A 21,410-nucleotide genomic window follows, 5' to 3' on the forward strand; every position below is an offset into this window, starting at 1 on the left:
GTTCAAAAGTTAACAATAATTTTGGACAGTACCTAAATAACCATACTATGTTCTCTTGCCTTGTTAATATGATAGAGAAAAATTTTATTAAAATATTTTATTAGTTTTATCATGTTTAGGTGGTGTAGTTATCATCCAGCATAAAGTTTTAAGTTTACAAAAAAAAATGGAAAAAAGAAAGATTTTCTCGAAAACAACGCATGATGATCTACACTCATCCAGCTGAATGAAGTCTACTGATTACTTTATATCATCATCTTTGGTCATCCTCTTCCACCTCCCCCCCCCCTTCCCCGTCCTTCCAAGCGGTAAACGTTAATAACATTGTACAATTAATGATGCTGTGTTAGAATAGATATTTGACTAATTCGTATAATTTTCACATTTACTTTCAGTCATTGGGCGTTCCACTTCGAGTAAAGGCTCAACTTCAATTTAACATCCTAACACGTGTAGTTGAAGCTTTCAATCTTTCTTCTCCACAATCGGAGACTCTGTTACCCATTCTTTGGATAGAAGAGGTTAGTACTTGGCAATTTGTAGTTCCATTTAGAACTCAGATTTCGAAAGTGTCTGAAAACAACAATTGTTCTTTGCATTTATATTTTTAATTTTAAAAATTTTTATCTCATACTTTGCGAGACAATTTTTTGTCAGTTTATGCTATCAAAATAACAATGCTGAAACGAAAATTTGAGTTACTATCTGTTATTTTCTTTAGTCTTCGTTTATGTACAGTTCATACACTGAAGTACGTACAAATTTAGGATAATAAACAATATTTTTTATAAACTAAGTAATTCAGAAAATCTTAAAGAAATTGTATCAAAAATTATATTTCTTTAGGTGTAAATGAAAAATGAACTCTTTCAGTTTTACATCTCACGATTATGCCCCTAAGGATAAAGAAGACAGATGATTAATGAAAATGAATTATTATGAAAAGGATTAATGAATTTAAAATGTGGGGGGAAAGGGAAGTACCGTTAGAAAATCATTAGACAATGTTGCCCACCACAAACTCTCATGACCTAGAATGTAACTAGACCCCTCGCATCTGAGATAAGTCTCTACCAACGAACCACTGTGCATCCCCACTCGGTAGATGATATACTCATATAATAAACCTTTATACAATATTTCTATCTATATATGATACAGACTTGATATGTACTGCTTTCATTAGGTTATTTTTTTGAATATTTGACTTGATAAAAGTTCGTTAATACATCGTGGCTGCTCCTCAAAAAAAACGTAATGTGACATTTTTTGTTTGAAATGAGTACATTGTGAACAGAAGACCGTGCTGCATGTTCTTTTATGTAAATTATGAGAAAGCACATTTTCTTGCTGCTTCTCCCAGAAAGTTGCTAGATCTGTACAAAACGGTTTTTTCGGACGCAGCGACGATATGTATTAATAAATTTTCAGAACTCGTTAGAACAAAAGCACGTTTTTTTTTTTTTTTTAAACAAAATATTCCTATATGCACAAATTCATTGTACCAACAATAATTGTTTGTTTTGTTTTCAGACTGTAGACGAGTTACCACCAGATGTTGTACAGGATATTGAAGATGGCTTGCATTTAATGAAAATGGTCTTTATAGGTTTCGTTAGTGGACTGTCGCTTATAGTGGTAATTGTCTTCATAGTTTTAGTCAGGTATTACTGTAAATATAAAACAAAATACCACATTAAGAAGATGGAAGGTTCAACACCTTCAACTATTCCAGAGACTGAAGTTTTAGATTTACGCCTCAGGGACGCGAGTATGATGGATTCTCCTGCTTCTAATTCTCATATTCCAAGCTGAAGAATAGAAGCCTAGTACTAACAATATGATTGCTCTCTATAATTGAAAACAACTTTAGTGATAAATCGTGCAATTCTATAGATTCAATTGGTGAAATGTTACGGATATTTCCAATCTGTGCAAACAAAAGAGAATTCAGTTACAGAGGTAAATATGAAAATACTAACGTGTGTGATGTTTTTGCTGTGTACTTATTTAGAGTAAAATTAAAATGTTATACTGTGATAATAACTATTATTTACTGTTCAAGATCTATTATTATTTTTGTAATCTGTTTTTAGTACTTGTTATTACTATTGTGGAGTAATGCTATATTGTATTATATGTATAGCTTATTTAAATAAATACACAAAATAAACCAATCACATATTCTTATTGTTTCGTACAATTTTTATTTAAGATTTGTTCTTTCAAATCTACGCAAAATCTTCCATACATGGGCAATCGTCATTATATGAAAGAGCAATCAAGATTGAAAACATTAATTGCAACGTTTAGATTTATTTTGGAACATAACAATGGACACCGCAAAGGGGCTCGACCATGAGGCTATATTGTAACATGTACTATGTGACTTTTGTTCAGATTCATAAGTGCAGTACATCACATTTTCCAGAAAGAAAAAAAAAACTAATTTCCAATACTGACTTACTAAAAATAAAAGTAACACAACAAAAAAGTGCAACGTTATTACTAACGCTGAAAATTTATTATGGAAAGAAAAAGAAAAATTTCAAGTTAAGCTCGCATCTGGTCTGCGTGATGTTTACGAGATCATTGATTTACAACTAATACATTGTGTAAGGGAAAAATTTTCAGTGCTCTACTGCTTTACAGATTAATTTTCAAATTATGGAGGGTACTTTCTGTACTAAAATGTATGAACGTGCTGTGGTGGGAACAGAAAAATGTAAGTGCTTCCCGATTCTGAGCGTGTCCGTAAAAGAGAGGATTCTGTCTTGTAATAATATGTATAATTTTTCTGGAACAAACAAACAAACAAACAAACAAACAAAAAAAAATCCGTATTGGAGGTGTTTGCTAAAAGAATTACACTGGATAATATTAAAGGGTTTTCTATAGTAACTATTACCTGTTGGCACACAACAATTGAAATATCCCAATCAACAGAATGTACTTAAGGTAAATATTTGTGACATTAGATACAATAATACACTAAATTACTTATTTTCTTTTTTATTTCTCCATAAGAGCAGCGAGATTCGAGTCTATAATACAACAAAATATTCATTTATATACAAATTTTCAACATTATACATTACATTATTTCCAGTATCACAGTGAGAAACATTGGACATAAAAAATATTTTAACGTCTAACAACTAACGTAACATTGACACTAATATAATGATTAAAGAGAATGAATATGATGATGCTGAAGTTTTCTTATATCTTAATTTTCTACTCAATTCAGTTTCTTTTAAGTGTATTGCTATTAAATAACTGTAATAATTTAAGAAATCGTACTTTATTAACACTTTTTTAAAATTAAAAATCTGTTTTGATTGAAATTTCATTTTTTAACTGAATTAGCTTAATGATTTGGCTCGGAAAAAAAATAATGATTTTGATGATTTTGCTATGAGTATTGGTAGATGTACAATTTTCATTAAAAACCTTTTTCCTTAATTTTTCTGTTTTTTAAAACAAGTTATCAAGTAAAAATGGAATCAATTTTAAAGGCATAATAAAAGCTAGTTCAAAAATCCCATGATTTTTTTACATTCTTTTTAAACAGGTAAAAAATCAGTGATATACTGTGTCAAATAACTAGTGATGATATTAACATCAAAGTCGTAAGGAATTAAAAGCACTAGATAAAAGTTCTTGTTTATTAGTATGGCACAAAGTTATCACCTCGTTTATTCATGATTTCATGTCTAGAATTCATTGAGGCAGAGCTAATTTACTATTTTCTTTTTTCGTCGTGCATTTCATCATCTGATGATGATCATTTCGTTGGCTTACCAGTCACCTTGGTCAGAGATGTATAAATAACTTACTGATCTTGGTATGAACTATAATGTGGGTGACTGATTTCATTTTACTACCATATCATATTGCTAGGTTGGTAATTTCAGATTAATATATATATCTATATGTTCACTGAAATTACAATATTTATCTTTATGGACGTTCTCTTTTTCTTATTTTATTTCTATAGCTTTACTCGAGATCCTTTCCGTATATTCTTTTGTGGGATATCTATTATTTTATTGCATGTTTTTCTATTGCTGGTTTTTCGATAGACACTTACTTTAGTGTCCTACTACTCCTTTAATTTCTCTATAATTTTTCTCTAATACTAATGGTCAGGGCCGCGGTGGCTCAGTGGTAGAGCGTACACCTCTGGTGCTTGGGGTCCCGGGTTCGATCCCAGCCCCCACCAAGTGAATTTTGTGGTGGACAAACACCGTGTGCGTGGCTTTTCTCGGGGTTCTACTGTTTCCTCCCACTTTCTCCATTCCACCATTTTCATTCATTTCTCATCATCACTGTCTCCTTTAGCCTAGGCGGTATTTTTTCTTTAAAAACAAGTTTATTTTATTTTTTCACTTGTGCCTCTGGTGCAAGGAACTAGTTATTTCTTTGTAATTTTGCTTTTTTTTTACTCGCTTTATTATTAATTTTCTTGAAAGTTATGTTTAATAATAAACGTCATACTACATCCATTACATACAAAAGATGATTAATTTCTTCTTGTAAACTAAATTAATTCTACTTAAAATATTGTAGGAACTACTGCTCCTTCATTTGTCGGTTTATGGTAAGAATCTTTATCTGGCGATAAGTCTATATGTTTATTTCCTAAACACCTTAACACCTTGCTGTCTAGTGCACCATTATCGTATTTTTAAGTTAACACGTCCAGAAAGGGAAACTGTCTATTCTATGGCAAATAATATTATGTATTGTTAATACTGTTCAATTAAAAAAAAAAAAAAAAAAAAAAAAAAATCACTACTTCTTCACTATATTTTCAATCACAAACGTGTCATCTAGATCCCTAAACCAATGTACTGATAACCTTATATTACGTGTCTGGCGAAGCGACAGGTAAGCCAGCGAAACAATCAAGTGGAAGTTATTAAAATCCATTAATTTTATATGGTTACAACATAGAAGATCTAAGTATATGTTTAATTTTAAGGTTAATGATTATTTGTCACTTTTATAAATCAATTTCTATATTACATAAAAATAATAGTACTACTTATATATACTGTATTAAACATTGAACATGAGGACATTTTGATTTACATCTTGTAAATCATTTATTCAGAATATTTTTTCCCCTAGCGGTCAAATGCTTTGTATTTTTTCTTGAGTGCGGGAAGCCAAGTTGGAATTAATCCGCATCTCACATAGTCTCGATGATACCAACCAACGTTGAACTTAACCCAAACAATAAATAATTCATAGAATAGGATCTCTCTCTAGTAGTTAAACGGTTAGGTTTATCACATTTGGTGCGGGAGACCCAGGTTTGGTTACTCATGTTCGAACTCGGATTCTACATTAAGCTGTAGTTCTACGTCTTATATATCATCGATGCAGAACAGGGACGTTGAATTTTCCCATAACATTTCGTCTGAAGTATCGGAAGCCCTTTTACCAGAAAATTAACGTAAGGAACCCATAATGCTGAGCTCAGAACGTTATCATCATTGATCTCTTTGTTCTTAAGATTATACTATACAAGTAATCATATTATGATTGACTTTTACACGTTATAAGTATAATAATATGAAATTGTTTGTTTCATATACTTTAAAACAACATACAAGTATGAAATGTACTAAAGAAACATTTGTATAAGTATTTTGCAGCACTTCCGTTCGGATCTACGTTAAATTGTAGATCTTTATTTCATATACCTTTGTACTGAAAACCAACATTAGACTAAAACAAAGAACAAATACTTTCTTCATCAACTTATGTTCATACCAATGAGATTTACAATGAATTATGATGTGTAAGGATAGTATTATATTTCAATAATATAACAACTTGCTTGACTGCTAATAATATGAGATGTACTATGATGCACAATTATCAGTACCATCTATCTATTTACTTATCATTACAGTATCTGTACATTCTTTTATATTTTCAACCTCTTATTTTTATTTTCATTTACGTGTTTTGTATAATTAACAAAATGTAATGGTATTAGAATAGACACTTAGAACAAAGTGGTTATGCACTCCTGTAAATGTCGTTTTTCAAGTAGTTTGTTTTCTAAACTCGGTAAAGAGTAATATGTACATTAAACAAGCAGGGACGGATCCAGGGGGTGATCGGGGCGATTGTCCCCCCCAGAAGAAGAAACTTTCTTATTTTATATATATAAATAAAACCCATCCCAAAGTTGGAGCCCTTAAAAGTAGCAGTATGACAACCCACCGCCCACCCCCACCCCCAGAATTCGGTCCTGGATCCGCCCCTGTAAACAGGTAAACACAATAAGAAACTGGATAGCAAACAATAAGAATTGGTTTAAAAAGTTCACTCACATCTTTTCCTCTTTCTTTCTTTCTTTCTTTTTTTCTTTCTTTTTTTGTGGTTGAAAATTATCTTTTTAACGAGAAATTTGCCATTTAATAAGAGATGTAATATATATACATCAGAAATAAGTTTCTTCAAAAGAGGCACTTCTTTTTAAGGCACTCACATATATATAATCTTCTTTCTTAATTTCACGTAAGCTTACATTTTATTTTTATAAATAAAAGATTTGTTCTATAAATTTACGAATATGCATATACCACTCGAAGAACGTTATTAATAACAGTATAAAAAACATACAACAAAAAGCTCCCTTAATCTTACTTTTATCTCATAGAACGTCAATAATTTATGACCAAATCTTTCAAAAATTCTCTACCATTCGTTATTCGTCGAAATACTTATCTAATCATTTGATATATTATTGTAAATTTGGTTTAGGTATACACAATATAATGTAATTTTGAATTAATATTATTAACCTAATTTCTTAATAAATATCTTTCAGAAAAAATAGCTCTATTTGATCCTGCCATTGAGCTAATATTAAACATTTAAATGCATATGTATTTTTTTTTTATTTTCTACAGATCTTATTTATATTTCACAGTATTATTACTGTAAAATTACTCTTGCACATTCTTTTAAAAAATTCTTTTCCCTCTACGAATTTATGCAGTAACCACACCATTCTTGACTGGTTCTTTTAACGTCGTTTGTTTATTCGCTTTTGCGTTCTTAGAATACCACATGTCCTTTCGTATGTTAGTAACTGGCCACCTGATTCGGACTCTCTTACTCAAAAACCAAGCCAGGAACGGTAAGCATATTGCACCAACACACATCAGAATATAGATGACAAGCTGGGACGCAATCATGGCTAAATGAACCATATGTGTGATATGTTCTGGCATTTCTTCAGCATTTACACCCTGTAATAATACAAATGAAAAAAAATCAGTCTGCAAGCTATATTAAAAGTGTACGTATTTCCTCAAATCCTATTTACATTAACTCCAGTTCAAAAATTAAATTTGTAATTCATGTTATTTAAATAGCATATAAACTAATTATTTGCTGAGCAAAACTATATATTTTCATTAAATTCAACACGTGTTACAGTTTCGCCAACTAACTCTTTGGCTTCATCAGACACTATGTGATACAAGATAACTGTACAATCGTTTATCCTGTATCACATAGTGTCTGATGAAACCAAAGAGTTAATTGGCGAAACTGTAACACGTGTTGAATTTAATGAAAATATATAGTTTTGCTCAGCAAATAATTAGTTTATATGCTATTTAATTATAACAAAGCGAAGCTTCTACTTATGTTATTTAAATGTAAATATCTTTAAAATATTTTGCGAACTTGTATATTCCTTTTTTTGTAAAACGTTTAATTGCATCAAATACATTTTGTTATATACACAACTGGTAAGATACAAAAATGTATAATATCAAACTAAAATCGTTTCTACAGAATATTGTGAATGTTGTTCTAGAAATGCCAACAATATTTAACAATACTTCGATAATAACTAATTGGATAATGAACTCAAGATTTGGAACTTAACCTAAAATCCAAAGTTAAAATCTGGTTTAAACGTTAAATGAAGTGCGTATTTCTCTTTAACACACTATAAGTTTCGTATTTGATATTGAGAACACTATTCGAAACTTGGTGGTTAGTATGGAATTTTTCAATAAGATGAAAATTAAATATTTTCTCTTATATTTCCCAGTGTTTTGGATAATATTACTTTTATATATTCTTTACTTTCATTTGTAACGTTTACGTCTACAGAAATTTCAGAACACACAAATTAGCCCCATCGGTAATAATATTTGAAACTAAAAACATCACTGATTAAACTGTAAGCATTAACCCTTTAAGAACGAAAAAATGGACGCTCTAAAAGTCATCAGAACCTATGATTGGGTATGAAATTACTTATTTGACAAATTAAACGCAAGTGAGGCTTATAAACCATATCCGTTCTCTTCGTTTGACGTTTTGTTCATACCATATACCATGTTCCATACCATATACCATATTCCTCATTAACAGAACGATCGGCTGTGTATTTATATGCCACCCTTATCTCTAAAGGGTCATTTTACGGACGGCTATCAGTCTTTCTTCAGAGACGAAATTATGGACTTGCTAAAATCCCATCGAAGCCTATCATTGGGTATTGAATGACTTGTTCGACAAAATAAAATCAAATGAGGCTTATAAACCACGCTTGCCCTTTTCGTAGAGATTTTGTGTCTATACGTCACATCTGTCGTCAATGAAACTATCTGTTATGTGTTTATATGCCACATTTGTCATAAGTTAAACTATCTACTGTGTTTATATTCCATCCCCGTCTCTAAAGGGTTAATTAGCTTTCTTTTATTGTTAAAGAAAGTAAGAGTTGCCAAAAGTAATCAAGCTTGGTAAACAATGCGTTTGTTGGTAAAGTTCGTTCTTAGATTTAAACTTACCTCTTCAAACCAATTTATCGGAAGAAGAGTATCCTCACGGAAAGCCTTCATCCTGCGAATTCCAGAAACTTTCTTTGCCATGATATTTAATTGAAATCTACCTTTGCCTCCGAGTGGAATACCAAATTTCTGAAATATTTCAAATGAATACAAGGTTTCTATTATACTGAAAGCGCTATTATTTCAAACACTAGTTTCATAATTATTGATTTAAGAAAAAAATACTTATCACTTATTTCATCAAAATTTCTAAAATACACTTATAGTTGTTTAAATACAATCGGCAATGGAAAGATTTTCTTTTTTAAAATCATAGATATCAATAGTTTATAACCGAATTCTCTACGCTACCCTCTGTTGTATAAATAAGCACTCAGCTGGTAATGTGATGTTGGTAAGTGTGCGACGTTGGACTTGGACTTGTTCATACACCATTGGATGTTCACATTCGTATACAATTGCATGCTGTTTAAATGACAGTATCACTTCAATGTCATTTAGAACAACATATTTAATTCTAATTGATGTTTTATTGTCAATACAAATACAAAACCTGATACAAGGTTATAGATGAATGTATGCGGTGTATATGTGATATATATAATATTTATCTTTGAAGCAAAACAAGTGAAGTACAAAATATTCAGGAGTCAGAAGCAGCCGAACAAGTGCAACGTGTCTCTGACAGATTTCGTCATTCTTAGTCTCTTGCGCATGCTCAGTTAGAACACTTGGGTTGCTAAGCAAGTTTTTATCAAGTGTATGAACCACGCTGACAGGTAGCACGTGAACGCTGAGAACTAAATTAAAATTGAAATTAATGTTCAAGAAGTTAGTAACCATTTCTTATCTCGAAAAGTACTTTCCATATCATATATATTAAAAATATATGAGTGAATAAAATTTATCACAAGAGGACATCATGCAGAATGTGACGGACCAGCTGGGTGCAATTCTAGAATAAACGTTCCAGCGCTGTTTCCAACAATGTGACAACCTTTGAGAAAACTGTGTGGCAGCCCAAGGGGACCACTTTGAAGGAGATTAATGTAAGATTGTGGTATCTGAATAGTTTTTTTTTTTTTTAATGCATGACAGTTTGACGGTTTGAACAAATTTCGTAAATGATACGATTCAACCGTCAAGTGTCCTCTGTAATGTAATCACTGGGATTTTCAAGCACGGCAGGAATTACAGTCCACTGCTACAATAGGGTAGTAACTAAGCATCAGCACAAAAATCTGGAGACCTGGGTTTGATTCTGAGTCCAGCCATGTATTTCACGTTTATTGTATTTCAAAGAACGTTTACAACCTATTCACTAGATAGAAAAAAAATCACATAATCGAATTGATCGCGTTTTAGTAGATAGAAGTACATAGTTTAGCATAATTGATATTTGGTTGTTTAGAGGAGCTGACTGTGACAGTGACCACTACTCCTAGCAGTGATTATAAGAAAGATTACCGTTGAAAAAAAAGGAAATATTAAGCATCTGAAAATAGAGAGGTTAAATTTAAAGAAATCTGAGGAGGGTGAGGCGAGAGGAGAATACCAGCTTTAAGTATCCAATAGATTCTCGATTTTAGAAGGTTTGGAATGCATTAGTGTTGAGGATACTTGGGTTAAAATTATGTATAACATTTAAATTTCAGAAAGAAAGGGACACACGAAAGTACATACGAACAATCCATGGTTCGACCAAGAATGCAATAAACTAGCAGAGAAAAGAAAACAGGCAAAACTACATTGGCTATAAAATCCGAACGATAGAACTGCAGAAAATTTCATTAGCATCAGGCGGGAATCTTCCAAAACTTCTCGAACAATGGAACGTAAGTTTTTGAAAGCTGAAGTTGATGAACTTGATGATAACATTAAAAACAAAAATATTTGGAACGTGTATAAATGCACCAATATTTAACACCGTGACTGCCAGAACGAAATCGGGTAAGGCGAATTGTGGGGCCATTTTTATTGGAGGAAAATATGTATCAAAATTATCAAATAATTTCTGAAAAAGAAAAAAACTGTCAGAAGCCGGAAACCAAAAACGCCAAACATCTTTCTGAGGCCGGAGAATTTATTTCACCATTTAAAACTTACGTGCTTGTGTACCACCGGTGATTCAAACGGCTTCAAAAACACGGATGCAAAGCCTGTGAGTCACATATGATGCATATGGCTCCGCTAAGTACACCACTGTGAATCACCGGTGATGCACGTGGCGGTCCACGTGTTAAGAAAGGCTATCAACCTCGCTTTTATCTATTAAAGAAAGCGGACGAAACAATTGTGACGGATAAGAAGGTATTTTAAATAGATGGAAAGATTTCTTTGACAATTTTCTCAATATGTAGCCAGAAAATAATGAGAAAAGGGGAAATGCATAGAATAGAATCGTATATTCTAGTTCTCGAGTCTAACCGAACAAGAATAAAAATTGCTAAAGAGAAATTAAAGAAGAATATATATCCGTTCGTAGACGAAATAACTCTTGAGTTAATTTTAGCTGGAGTGGGAAAATTAAAGAATAGGACATACAAACTATTTTTCCTCATTTGAAACAAGGAGGAAAAGATGGATTGAATCAATAATTGTTTCAATTCACAAGAAATATGACAAAACTGAATGTAATAATTATCGAGGCATGTCTCTTTTCAACATCCTATAAAATCTACTTTTGTTGGCAAGATTGAGCCCATATGCTGATGAAATTATTGGAAATTATCAATGAGGATTTAGACGAAATCGCTCAACTATCGATCAGATACTTCTCATTCGTCAAACACTTGAAAAGAAATGGGAATGCAACACTCCGAGTATATCAATTATTTATTGATATCAGAAAGGCCTACGACCCAATTAGGAGGGAACATTGTACAACATTCTTACCGAATTGGTATATCGAAGAACTAGTTAAATTGATTAAGATGAGTTTAAATAAATCCCAAAAATAAAGTACGAGTAGGAAAAAACCTGTCCATAAGCTTGCACGTTGAGAATGGTCTGAAACAAGGAGAGTTGTCGCGTTGTCGCCGTTATTATTCAATTTTCCTTTGGAATAAACTATACGAAAAATTAAAGGTAGCAACTAGGGCTTAAAGCTGAATGGTACTCGTTAGGTTACGGCTTATGCTGATTATGTCAATCTGATAGGGGATAATATGATAACAATAGAAAGAAACGCATAGGTTTTATTAAACGCCTGCACGGAAATGTACATAGAAGTAAATGCAGAAAAAAACGAACTACACAGAAGTTTACCGTGACCGTAATACTTTAAATTATGGATATGATAAAATATGTAATAATGCTTTCGACAAAGTAGATGCTTTCAATTATCTAGAACAAAACAGACCAAAACCATATCTATGATTAAATGTTGCCTAAAAGCAGGGAATTTGTCTTCAGTCCAAAATCTTTCGTCTTCTCGAATTTTGTCGAAGAATTTAAAACTTAAAATATATAAAACGATAATTATGCTGTGTCGTTGCGAAACATACTCGCTTACTTAAAGTATTTGAGAATAACATCTTGAGGTGAATATTAAAACTCGAGAAGAACGGGAATAGAAATGACAAAAACTTCACAACGAGAAACTAGATAATTTATACCGTTTACTTGACATTGTTAGGATCATCAAGTCTAGGAAGCTCAAGTGGGTAAGCCATGTAGCCAGACTGGAAGAAAGTAGAAACGTTTTCAAAATTTTAATTGTAATTCCAATTGGAAAAGTCCATTAGGAAGATATAGGCGCAGATGAGAGAACTATATGAAAACGGATATCGCAGAAATAGGAATACAAAGTAGAAACTGAATCCGATTGAGTAAGGACAGAAGTCAATGCAGAGCTTTTGTAAATGCCCATTGAACTTTCGTGTTCCATAGACCATAGTGGTAGATATTTAGTTAGTATACAACACATTATTATAAAACTAAATTTTGATTCGTCAATAAAACAATGAAGAAAGTATAGAACTTAGTTATTGTTTTCTGCTTCTTTTATTATTTTATTTTATTTTATTTTATTTTTTACTTTTATATATTTAATTCAAATTTTAGCCATTAGCAGATAATTAGAAAATGTATGATAATGAAAGGATTGTGACATGATTATAATTTTTGTCTTCGGCTGTACTGACTATTATCTCCATCTTTTGACTATGTAAATAGAAAACATGACATTAAAAATTTCATTAATTGGAATATTTTCTAGATTATTTCTTCATGTCATGCCATAGTAAATTGAAAATTCACAAGAATTTAGAAAAAAACATTTGGGAAAACTTCAAATGAATTTATATATATAACTGACATTTCTTACCCTAGCTATGTAGAAGAATGTTTCATGTTCCTCTTTGTTTGGAGATAAACCATCTACTGCTTTCAAAAGTTCTTCGTCACCTTTATAAAAATGTGGGTGTGAGATCATTAGTGGAGCTCCTGTAAGTACAAAAATGGCAATGTATTCTAATTGAAGTTTACAGGTGTGTTTGAGAGATATATAATTTTTAAGCTAAAAAGGAGCTTAAATTTAAAATTTAACATACACTTAAGAATAATAAATTGTGCTAAGCATTATGATACCAAAATAGCTGTCACACATAGGAATACCTACACTCTAGTTTCTAATTTTTGTCAATTAAATAAATTATGAGGACAGTATACTAATATATTCGTTCTCTCATGTAAAACCATTAAATTGTCTAACATTGAAATTAACTTTTCAATGTTATACATATGTACGAGCAAACGTAAACATATAATTAAATTAAGTAATAATAAAAATAAAACTATGATCACTTTTTCTTGGGAAGTTCTGTCTTTTATCAAATAGAATTAAGTAGGTAGAACGAAGGTGAAATTCTTCAAATCTTTGGGGTCGCCCCTATCGTTGTTTTCTACACATTCCTAGGTGATTGGTAGGTGCAGATTAGAAGTTATGGAAAGTACGGTAGATTATGATTGGTGAGACGGTACAATACGGTATATTGAATGTTGATGATTAACCCTGAAAATTAAGAGTTCATGGTATCGAAGAGAAGCACTATATAGGGCTGGATTTAGGGGAAGTGCACGTGCATCTCCCTTCGTTGTAAGTATACACTGTCTAAAATGAGAAGCTAACACTGAAAATAGCAACACTTTCCGAGGCTTTCTGTAGTTATGTTTCCGTTTGGGGCTTAAAAGAAAGCAGAGTTTAGTAAAAGTAATAGTTTAAGTCGATTTTCTGAAGATTGAAGGATTTACAAAGCAAAACAATATTCCTTATTGACACCGCAGATACCTAAAGGCATTTCAAAAATAAAAATTCAAATTTAATTTAAATGCAGTGGTGCACTTTCTGTCAGAAAATCCTGAACCCGGCCCGATATATATATATCGGGTGTTGCAAAATAAGTGTTACAACTCTTGGGAGGTGATTCCTGCCAATGAGACAAGAAAAAAAGTTCTCTTGAACTTTCGGCTATCGGACATAGTTTCAGATCTACAAGGTGCCGAAAGCGTGGGAAAATGACTTTCGGACGCCAATAGTTCGGAAACTATCCAACGTAAAGAGGGCGGGTAAAAAATTTACTGAAGAAGTCGTACCAGCTCTATTGAATTTTGCATATTTCACAATCCTACCACGCACGCGCAAGGGATTCCCTAAAGGAACGTAGGGATTCCCGGATAATCTGCCAAATGAAAATTGCTGTAAATGATATGAATTGATAGGATTTCTACCAGGTAACAATAATTCGTTTGTATCAAGTCGATATCTGGAACGAATACAAAATGGCGGACAACTTCATGCCCGTTGTGTGTGGTTGCATAATCGCCAGGTACGGATGTTGGCCAACAGTGACGTTCTGAGTATTAAGTGTAGTGAATTTGTATTCAAATGCTCTAGAAAGACATCTGGAGTGTCGGTAGAGCGTAACAGATGAAGGAAGATGATTCACATGTGTGGAAACACGTAACGAAAAATGACCAGAAATATACTCTATAAACGTGAGTTCAAAGAGTCGGAAATGTAAGGAATACAACAAGAACATGAAAGTCATTGCCAATTCACCAATAATATTCCCTCAAACCGATGCAATATAATGTGTACTGTTGCATACCAATAAGGATGCAACAACTGAGGCCAAGGAGACTCACAAAGAAACTGGGGAAACTAAAGGAATGTGACTAGTGGGATCGCATGATCGATATTGAAATGTGGCAAATGTGTATGTTGATATCGACATATAGCTAATGGAAAAATGTTAACATGTCCTACTGCCGTTGAGAAACCGTCCCATGTGGGAAAAATAAGAAACTAACTTTGTACATGCTGCTATTACACTTGGTTCGTATTGTAGTGCAACGTAAAAAGAACACAATTATATCCATGTCCCACCTATACTGGAACATTGTCCCACACTCGAAACATAGGAGAATAACTCTAATATGTTCTAGTACACATAAGTCACATTCTGGTACAACGTAAGTAGAACACAATTGAATCCACGACCCCCTTCGTCTGGAACATTGTCCCACACTCGAAACATGGGAAATAACTCTCTAAAAGACATGGTTCAAATTCTGATACAGCTTGAAAGTAACTATATGTTAGCATGTCCCACTTCTTCTGGGACGATATTACGCACTCAAAATATAGAAAAAGTAAAGCCTCAAATTTGTGCACATTTCAACGAAGAATAAATAAAACAAATCGGCACAGGTCCCACTAAAGCTAGAATAGCATCAGAAAGAAAAGAAAATGAGCTGAAGAAAGGGGGACACAGAACAATTAACAATTAGAAAAAAATTAACAATAAGCTTCAGGATCTGCACTATTTGTATCTTGTACCATGCACTTTAAGAAACTATGTAGTACGAAGAAAGCCTCACAAACACTATAATATTCAGAGACGTTGTTGGAAGTGTTCGCCATTGACGTCAATACAAAGATGACACCGGCGAAGCACAGCTTGTCTGGTAGGCGCAAATCCATGTGGCATATCACTAATGGTCCCAGCAGCGGCATTGATGCGAGCAACGAGGTCCTCAGCACTTTCCACGGGGGTGTCATACACAAGCCGTTTTATTTCCCCCCACAAAAAGAAATCCACCGGTGTGAGGTCGGGTGACCGAGGTGGCCACGGATGAGGTCCACCCCTGCCAATCCAGTGATCGCCAAAAATGTTGTTGAGTACGACCCTGGTTTCCCGGTCAAAATGTGCGAAGGCACCGTCGTGCTGAAACCAAATACGTTGTCTATCTGCAAGCGGCACGTTTTCTAAAAGTTCTGGCAATACGTCCTGAAGAAACACACGATAATTCCCACCATTTAAGGTAGTAGGAAAAATGTACGGACCTATCAAATGGTCACCTACGATTCCACACCACACATTCACTGCGAACCTGTGTTGATGATGGCCCACAAGTATTGCGTGTGGATTGTCCATATCCCAGACGTGACTGTTGTGGCTATTCAAGATGCCATCTCTAGTAAACATTGACTCATCCGTCCACAACACTGTTGTTGGAAAATCTGGAATGGTATGTGTTTGTTGCAGATACCATTGACAAAAATCCATCCGCTTGGGAAAGTCCGTAGGTAGTATGTGCTGCACCTTCTGCAATTTGTATGGGTACAAACCCTCTTCCTGAAGAACGCGGAACACATTAGTATGATGGGTTTGTCTCGGCTGAGCAATAGCACGTGTGCTAGTGTCAGGATCGTCCCATATTGCATCCAACACCTCCTCTTCAAACTGCACAGTGCGCACAGTGCGAGGTCTTCCACAATCCCACTTACGAGGTAGTAGCGAGCCAGTTTCACGCAGTCGAGCATCAAGTCGTGCAAAAAGTGTATGTGCTGGTAGCTGCCTATTTGGAAAGCGTTCCTGATACATACGGCGTGCTTGACGGCTGTTTTGGTGTGCCTCCCCGTAGATGAGGTGCATATCGGTGAGCTCGTGGGTAGAGTATTCCTCCATTATCCTGTTCCAGAGCTGATGAACACGGGAGGGGGAAAATTTACGTCCCAGTGACAAATGACAACTATTTCGATTCGCACCCACGTAATGTCACATAGGTGTTCACGCACAAACCCAAAAGGAACACCGAAATACGCACTGAAGGTAGAATACTCCTTGGCGCAATTCAATGACACATACAAGCCAGACTAAACTCAGAACAGCAAAGCGAAGGACGTACAAGACAATCAACTGTCGACTAAAAACAGTTGCTGGGTGTATTCACCAACGCTAATACGTCACAGCAGACACAGCAGACACATCCCATGCCTCTAGTGGCGCTTTCTGTATTACATAGCTGAAATCGTTATCAACTTATTCTGACTACATAGCGTCATTTTCAGATGTAGTTATTCAAACATCCTATTATGATTATTATGATTATGTTTAGTTTATTATTATTATTATTATTATTATTATTATTATTATTATTATTATTATTATTATTATTATTATTATTATTATTATTATTATTATTATTATTATTTGCCTTTGTGGTCGTGCCTTTCATGGTAGCAATTTCACACCAAGCTGTCATTGAGTCATACGGAACCATTAGAAAGAATGGCTTTTATTCTTTCACTTGTTTGTGGAATGACTTTCCTCGGCAAATCACAACAGATGGTGCTGAAGCTGATGTGGAGTTCTGGATGGAAGTAAGTGTTCGATTCGAAGATTTTTGTGCAAGGTAAAGCTGATGGTTAGCCATTGCCTTCAATGGGATGATCATGACTTTCTACAGTTTAACATAGGATCCGAACCACTTGTGTCTCCACCCCGAACTACTTGGTTACAAGCAAGAAATATCCCTGTAAATGTCTCGATGCGTTACCTGTCATCGTGCGTGTTTACTCCACTTTCTTCTTTTGCTTATGTTATGGCGTTTAGTATCTTTTTCAACGACAGGGCTAGGCACAGGTGGGACATACAGTTTAAAGTGGGATCCGAACCACTACTCCGATTTTGAATCTGAGACCGTGGGTTCCAAGCAGGATTTGAAACTGCGACCACGCGCGCGAGAGCGAGCTCTCAAGCCCTGAGACTACGAGGGAGCATCACTTTCTTTGTATTCATTTCTTTGAGTAGTACCCACTTTCTTTGGCAAGTACTCTTGTCAGCATCCCGATATGCATGTGTGTTTCATTTTGTTATTCTTATTGCACAGTTGTAAACAATCAGAGCTTTCAGACTTTTTTTTGTTTTGTTTCTCATGTCGATTTATTTTCCATTTGTATGCTGTTCAAGCAGTAGTGATACATGTGCCAAATTGGTTCATTTTCCTCTTTGTCCTGGTATGTACACTGTGTGCAAGATACGAATTTCTGGAGGTATTTTCCTATATTTCGAGTACGTCATATTACCCGAAAACGTAAGATACAAGTTTCCTACTTTCACGTTCTATCAGAATTTGAACCATGAATTAAGAGATTTCTTTTCATATGTGTCGAGTGTGGGACAACATCTTAGAAAAGAGGAGACATTGATACATTCGGGTTCTAGTTACTGTTTACCAGAAAGTGCACCAGATGTAATAGCAGAGTTTAGAACGTTAGTTTCCTATTTTTCCCCACGTGGGACGGTTTCTCAACGGCAGTAGGACATGTTAACATTTTTCCATTAGCTATATGTCGATATCAACATACACATTTGCCACATTTCAATATCGATCATGCGATCCCACTAGTCACATTCCTTTAGTTTCCCCAGTTTCTTTGTGAGTCTCCTTGGCCTCAGTTGTTGCATCCTTATTGGTATGCAACAGTACACATTATATTGCATCGGTTTGAGGGAATATTATTGGTGAATTGGCAATGACTTTCATGTTCTTGTTGTATTCCTTACATTTCCGACTCTTTGAACTCACGTTTATAGAGTATATTTCTGGTCATTTTTCGTTACGTGTTTCCACACATGTGAATCACCTTCCTTCATCTGTTACGCTCTACCGACACTCCAGACGTCTTTCTAGAGCATTTGAATACAAATTCACTACACTTAATACTCAGAACGTCACTGTTGGCCAACATCCGTACCTGGCGATTATGCAACCACACACAACGGGCATGAAGTTGTCCGCCATTTTGTATTCGTTCCAGATATCGACTTGATACAAACGAATTATTGTTACCTGGTAGAAATCCTCTCAATTCATATCATTTACAGCAATTTTCATTTGGCAGATTATCCGGGAATCCCTACGTTCCTTTAGGGAATCCCTTGCGCGTGCGTGGTAGGATTGTGAAATATGCAAAATTCAATAGAGCTGGTACGACTTCTTCAGTAAATTTTTTACCCGCCCTCTTTACGTTGGATAGTTTCCGAACTATTGGCGTCCGAAAGTCATTTTCCCACGCTTTCGGCACCTTGTAGATCTGAAACTATGTCCGATAGCCGAAAGTTCAAGAGAACTTTTTTTCTTGTCTCATTGGCAGGAATCACCTCCTAAGAGTTGTAACACTTATTTTGCAACACCCGATATATATATATATACAGAAGGTCGATCCGCGTGTATGTGTCCAATTTTACACCCGTACCCCTGACCACTGAAGCGACCGAACCAAGTGGTTAAACGCGTGTGCTATACCTGGAGGTTGGAAGGGCTACGTAATTGGACTTTTCCACTCCAAATATTCGGTTTAAAAATTCAAAAGCAGTGCAAAGAAAATGGTTGTGCATTGGGTTCGACGACTATCAAGAACATAATCAAGCAGTATAAAAAAGAAGACATACCAGGTAAGCATTCACCCACTAAGGGGTCGAGGAAGCGAGCGTGTACCACAGTGACTCCACAAGTAGCTCAGAAGTTGCGGCGAATGGCCTTACAAGAAAATCCCCCTCCGCAACGTGTGATGGCAGCTCGACTCCACATACCACAGTCAACTGTTAACCGCGCCCTGAGTGGGAAATTAAACCTCCGGAGGGTCTTTAAAAGTAATGGACATTACCTAAGTGCGGCCCATCGCCGTGAGAGAAACACCAACAGCAGGCGCCTCTATGAACGCCATCTATCTGGGGAAAAGTGGAAGTTTGTGGCCACACTAGATGAAGCATGGGTGTATCTATCAGATTGTGGCAAAATTCGCTCGATAACTTACACTTCGCGAGATGCAAAAAGCCGTCCTGCGTTCATCCGTCATTGCAAAGCAACTTTCTCGAAAGGATTTATGGTTGTCGCCGGTTACTCTTATCAGGGCAAGTTAACAATTCGTCAGGTCCCTAAAAGCTGTAAAATCAACTCTGCATTCTTTCAGCAACATATACCGACCCCAATTTATACAGAAGATCTGCCTCGTTTGTATGGGCATACCATAAAGCAAGTGTCTGTGGATATGGATAAGGCCTCCTCACATACATCTTGTTCTACCCAGAACTTTCTGAAGCAGATGGAGACAGACACCGGTATTCGTGCTATTTCATTTCATGATATACAGTGAAATCACCTGATGCCAGTCCCATGGATTTCTGCGGGTTTGGTCTACTGAAAAGGGCACTTTTTTCTCGTCGTGTCACTATTCTCGGGGGCCTGTGGAAAGCCTGCCGGGAGGAATGGGAGAAGATTCCACTTCCTGTACTTCGTCGTAGTCTTCTACAATGGAAGTTACGGTGCAGGGCTATTGCCAGAACACATGGCCATCACATTGAGGCCAACCGATGGTGGTCCCATGGATTTTCATAAGGTTAGTGCTATTTCAAAATTGGACACATATACGCGGATCGACCTTCTATGTATATATATATAATATAGATAGATAGATAAAAAAAAAAAATATATGTGGTGTTCAGTGGTGTAGCTACGAGGATATTTTAAAACTGGTCTCCACTCAACACTGTTATTTAAATATTTAGCGGATTAGTAGCCTCTTTGATAATACAGACTGTCTTTAACTATGATGCTTGTGAGAAATATTTTAATTTATAAGTTGAATGTGAATTTCAACGGTTAATATTTGTTGTGCATGGAATATTACTAAAAATACCACTTCGAGCAACATTAAATTATCATTTATCGTACACTAAAATCTTTCTTTTTCTCCATGAATTTATATACAATTAAACATATATTAAGTTGAAGCTGTCTAATGTGAAAATGGAAAGTTATTTAGACATTTTTAGGCTTCCATGATGTCATACGTCTATTTCGTAAATTTCCATTTCTTATTTACAGAGATAGAACTCATAGATAATGATAATGTATTGTATAATACACATAAGTGCATATGGTGTAAAAAATGTAAATTCTGCGAGTAATGCAGAGCATAGTGTTCATGTTTTAAAATCCTTAATTTGTTTTCGGATTAAACGAACAAACAAAAATAATGATATTGAACAAATATTAACCGGCTCGCTTCTTCCTTTATTCATGCCTACAAGTTCCGTAGTGACGCTGAATTATAAGATGTGTGATTAACGCGTTGACTACAAATACTGTCTTTCTGGCTTTTTAGACCGAAATTCGATTTATCTTAATATTATATTTAGTTATACATATTTGATTATTAGTAGTAAAATGAAAATAATGTTAAAAAGCCAAAACGGTTCTTGAATTTCTGTTTGAAAG

The 21,410-nt window shown here is 34.7% G+C and overlaps 2 protein-coding genes across 3 annotated transcripts in view; one reads left to right on the forward strand and one right to left on the reverse strand.

The window, feature by feature from the left end:
* The window catches only part of LOC145662517 (scavenger receptor class B member 1-like), an 83,035-nt gene extending 81,168 nt beyond the window's left edge, over positions 1–1,867 (forward strand). For both annotated transcript variants that reach the window (XM_081728172.1, XM_081728171.1), the window contains exons 8-9: positions 396–521; positions 1,534–1,867. In XM_081728172.1, the coding sequence (XP_081584298.1) occupies positions 396–521; positions 1,534–1,815 (408 nt within the window). In that variant the 3' untranslated portion in view covers positions 1,816–1,867. The remainder of the gene's footprint in view (positions 1–395; positions 522–1,533) is intronic.
* A 1,129-nt stretch (positions 1,868–2,996) lies between these two features.
* The window catches only part of LOC145662518 (scavenger receptor class B member 1-like), a 107,280-nt gene continuing 88,866 nt past the window's right edge, over positions 2,997–21,410 (reverse strand). The window contains exons 7-9 of the mRNA XM_081728173.1: positions 13,168–13,286; positions 8,841–8,969; positions 2,997–7,277 (exon numbers count right to left, since the gene is read on the reverse strand). Coding sequence (XP_081584299.1) covers positions 7,017–7,277; positions 8,841–8,969; positions 13,168–13,286 — 509 coding nt within the window. The 3' untranslated portion in view covers positions 2,997–7,016. The remainder of the gene's footprint in view (positions 7,278–8,840; positions 8,970–13,167; positions 13,287–21,410) is intronic.

The sequence above is a fragment of the Thermobia domestica genome, chromosome 10 (assembly GCF_964235325.1).
Source record: "Thermobia domestica chromosome 10, izTheDome1.hap1.1, whole genome shotgun sequence".
In the NCBI taxonomy this organism is placed as follows: Eukaryota; Metazoa; Arthropoda; class Insecta; order Zygentoma; family Lepismatidae; genus Thermobia; species Thermobia domestica.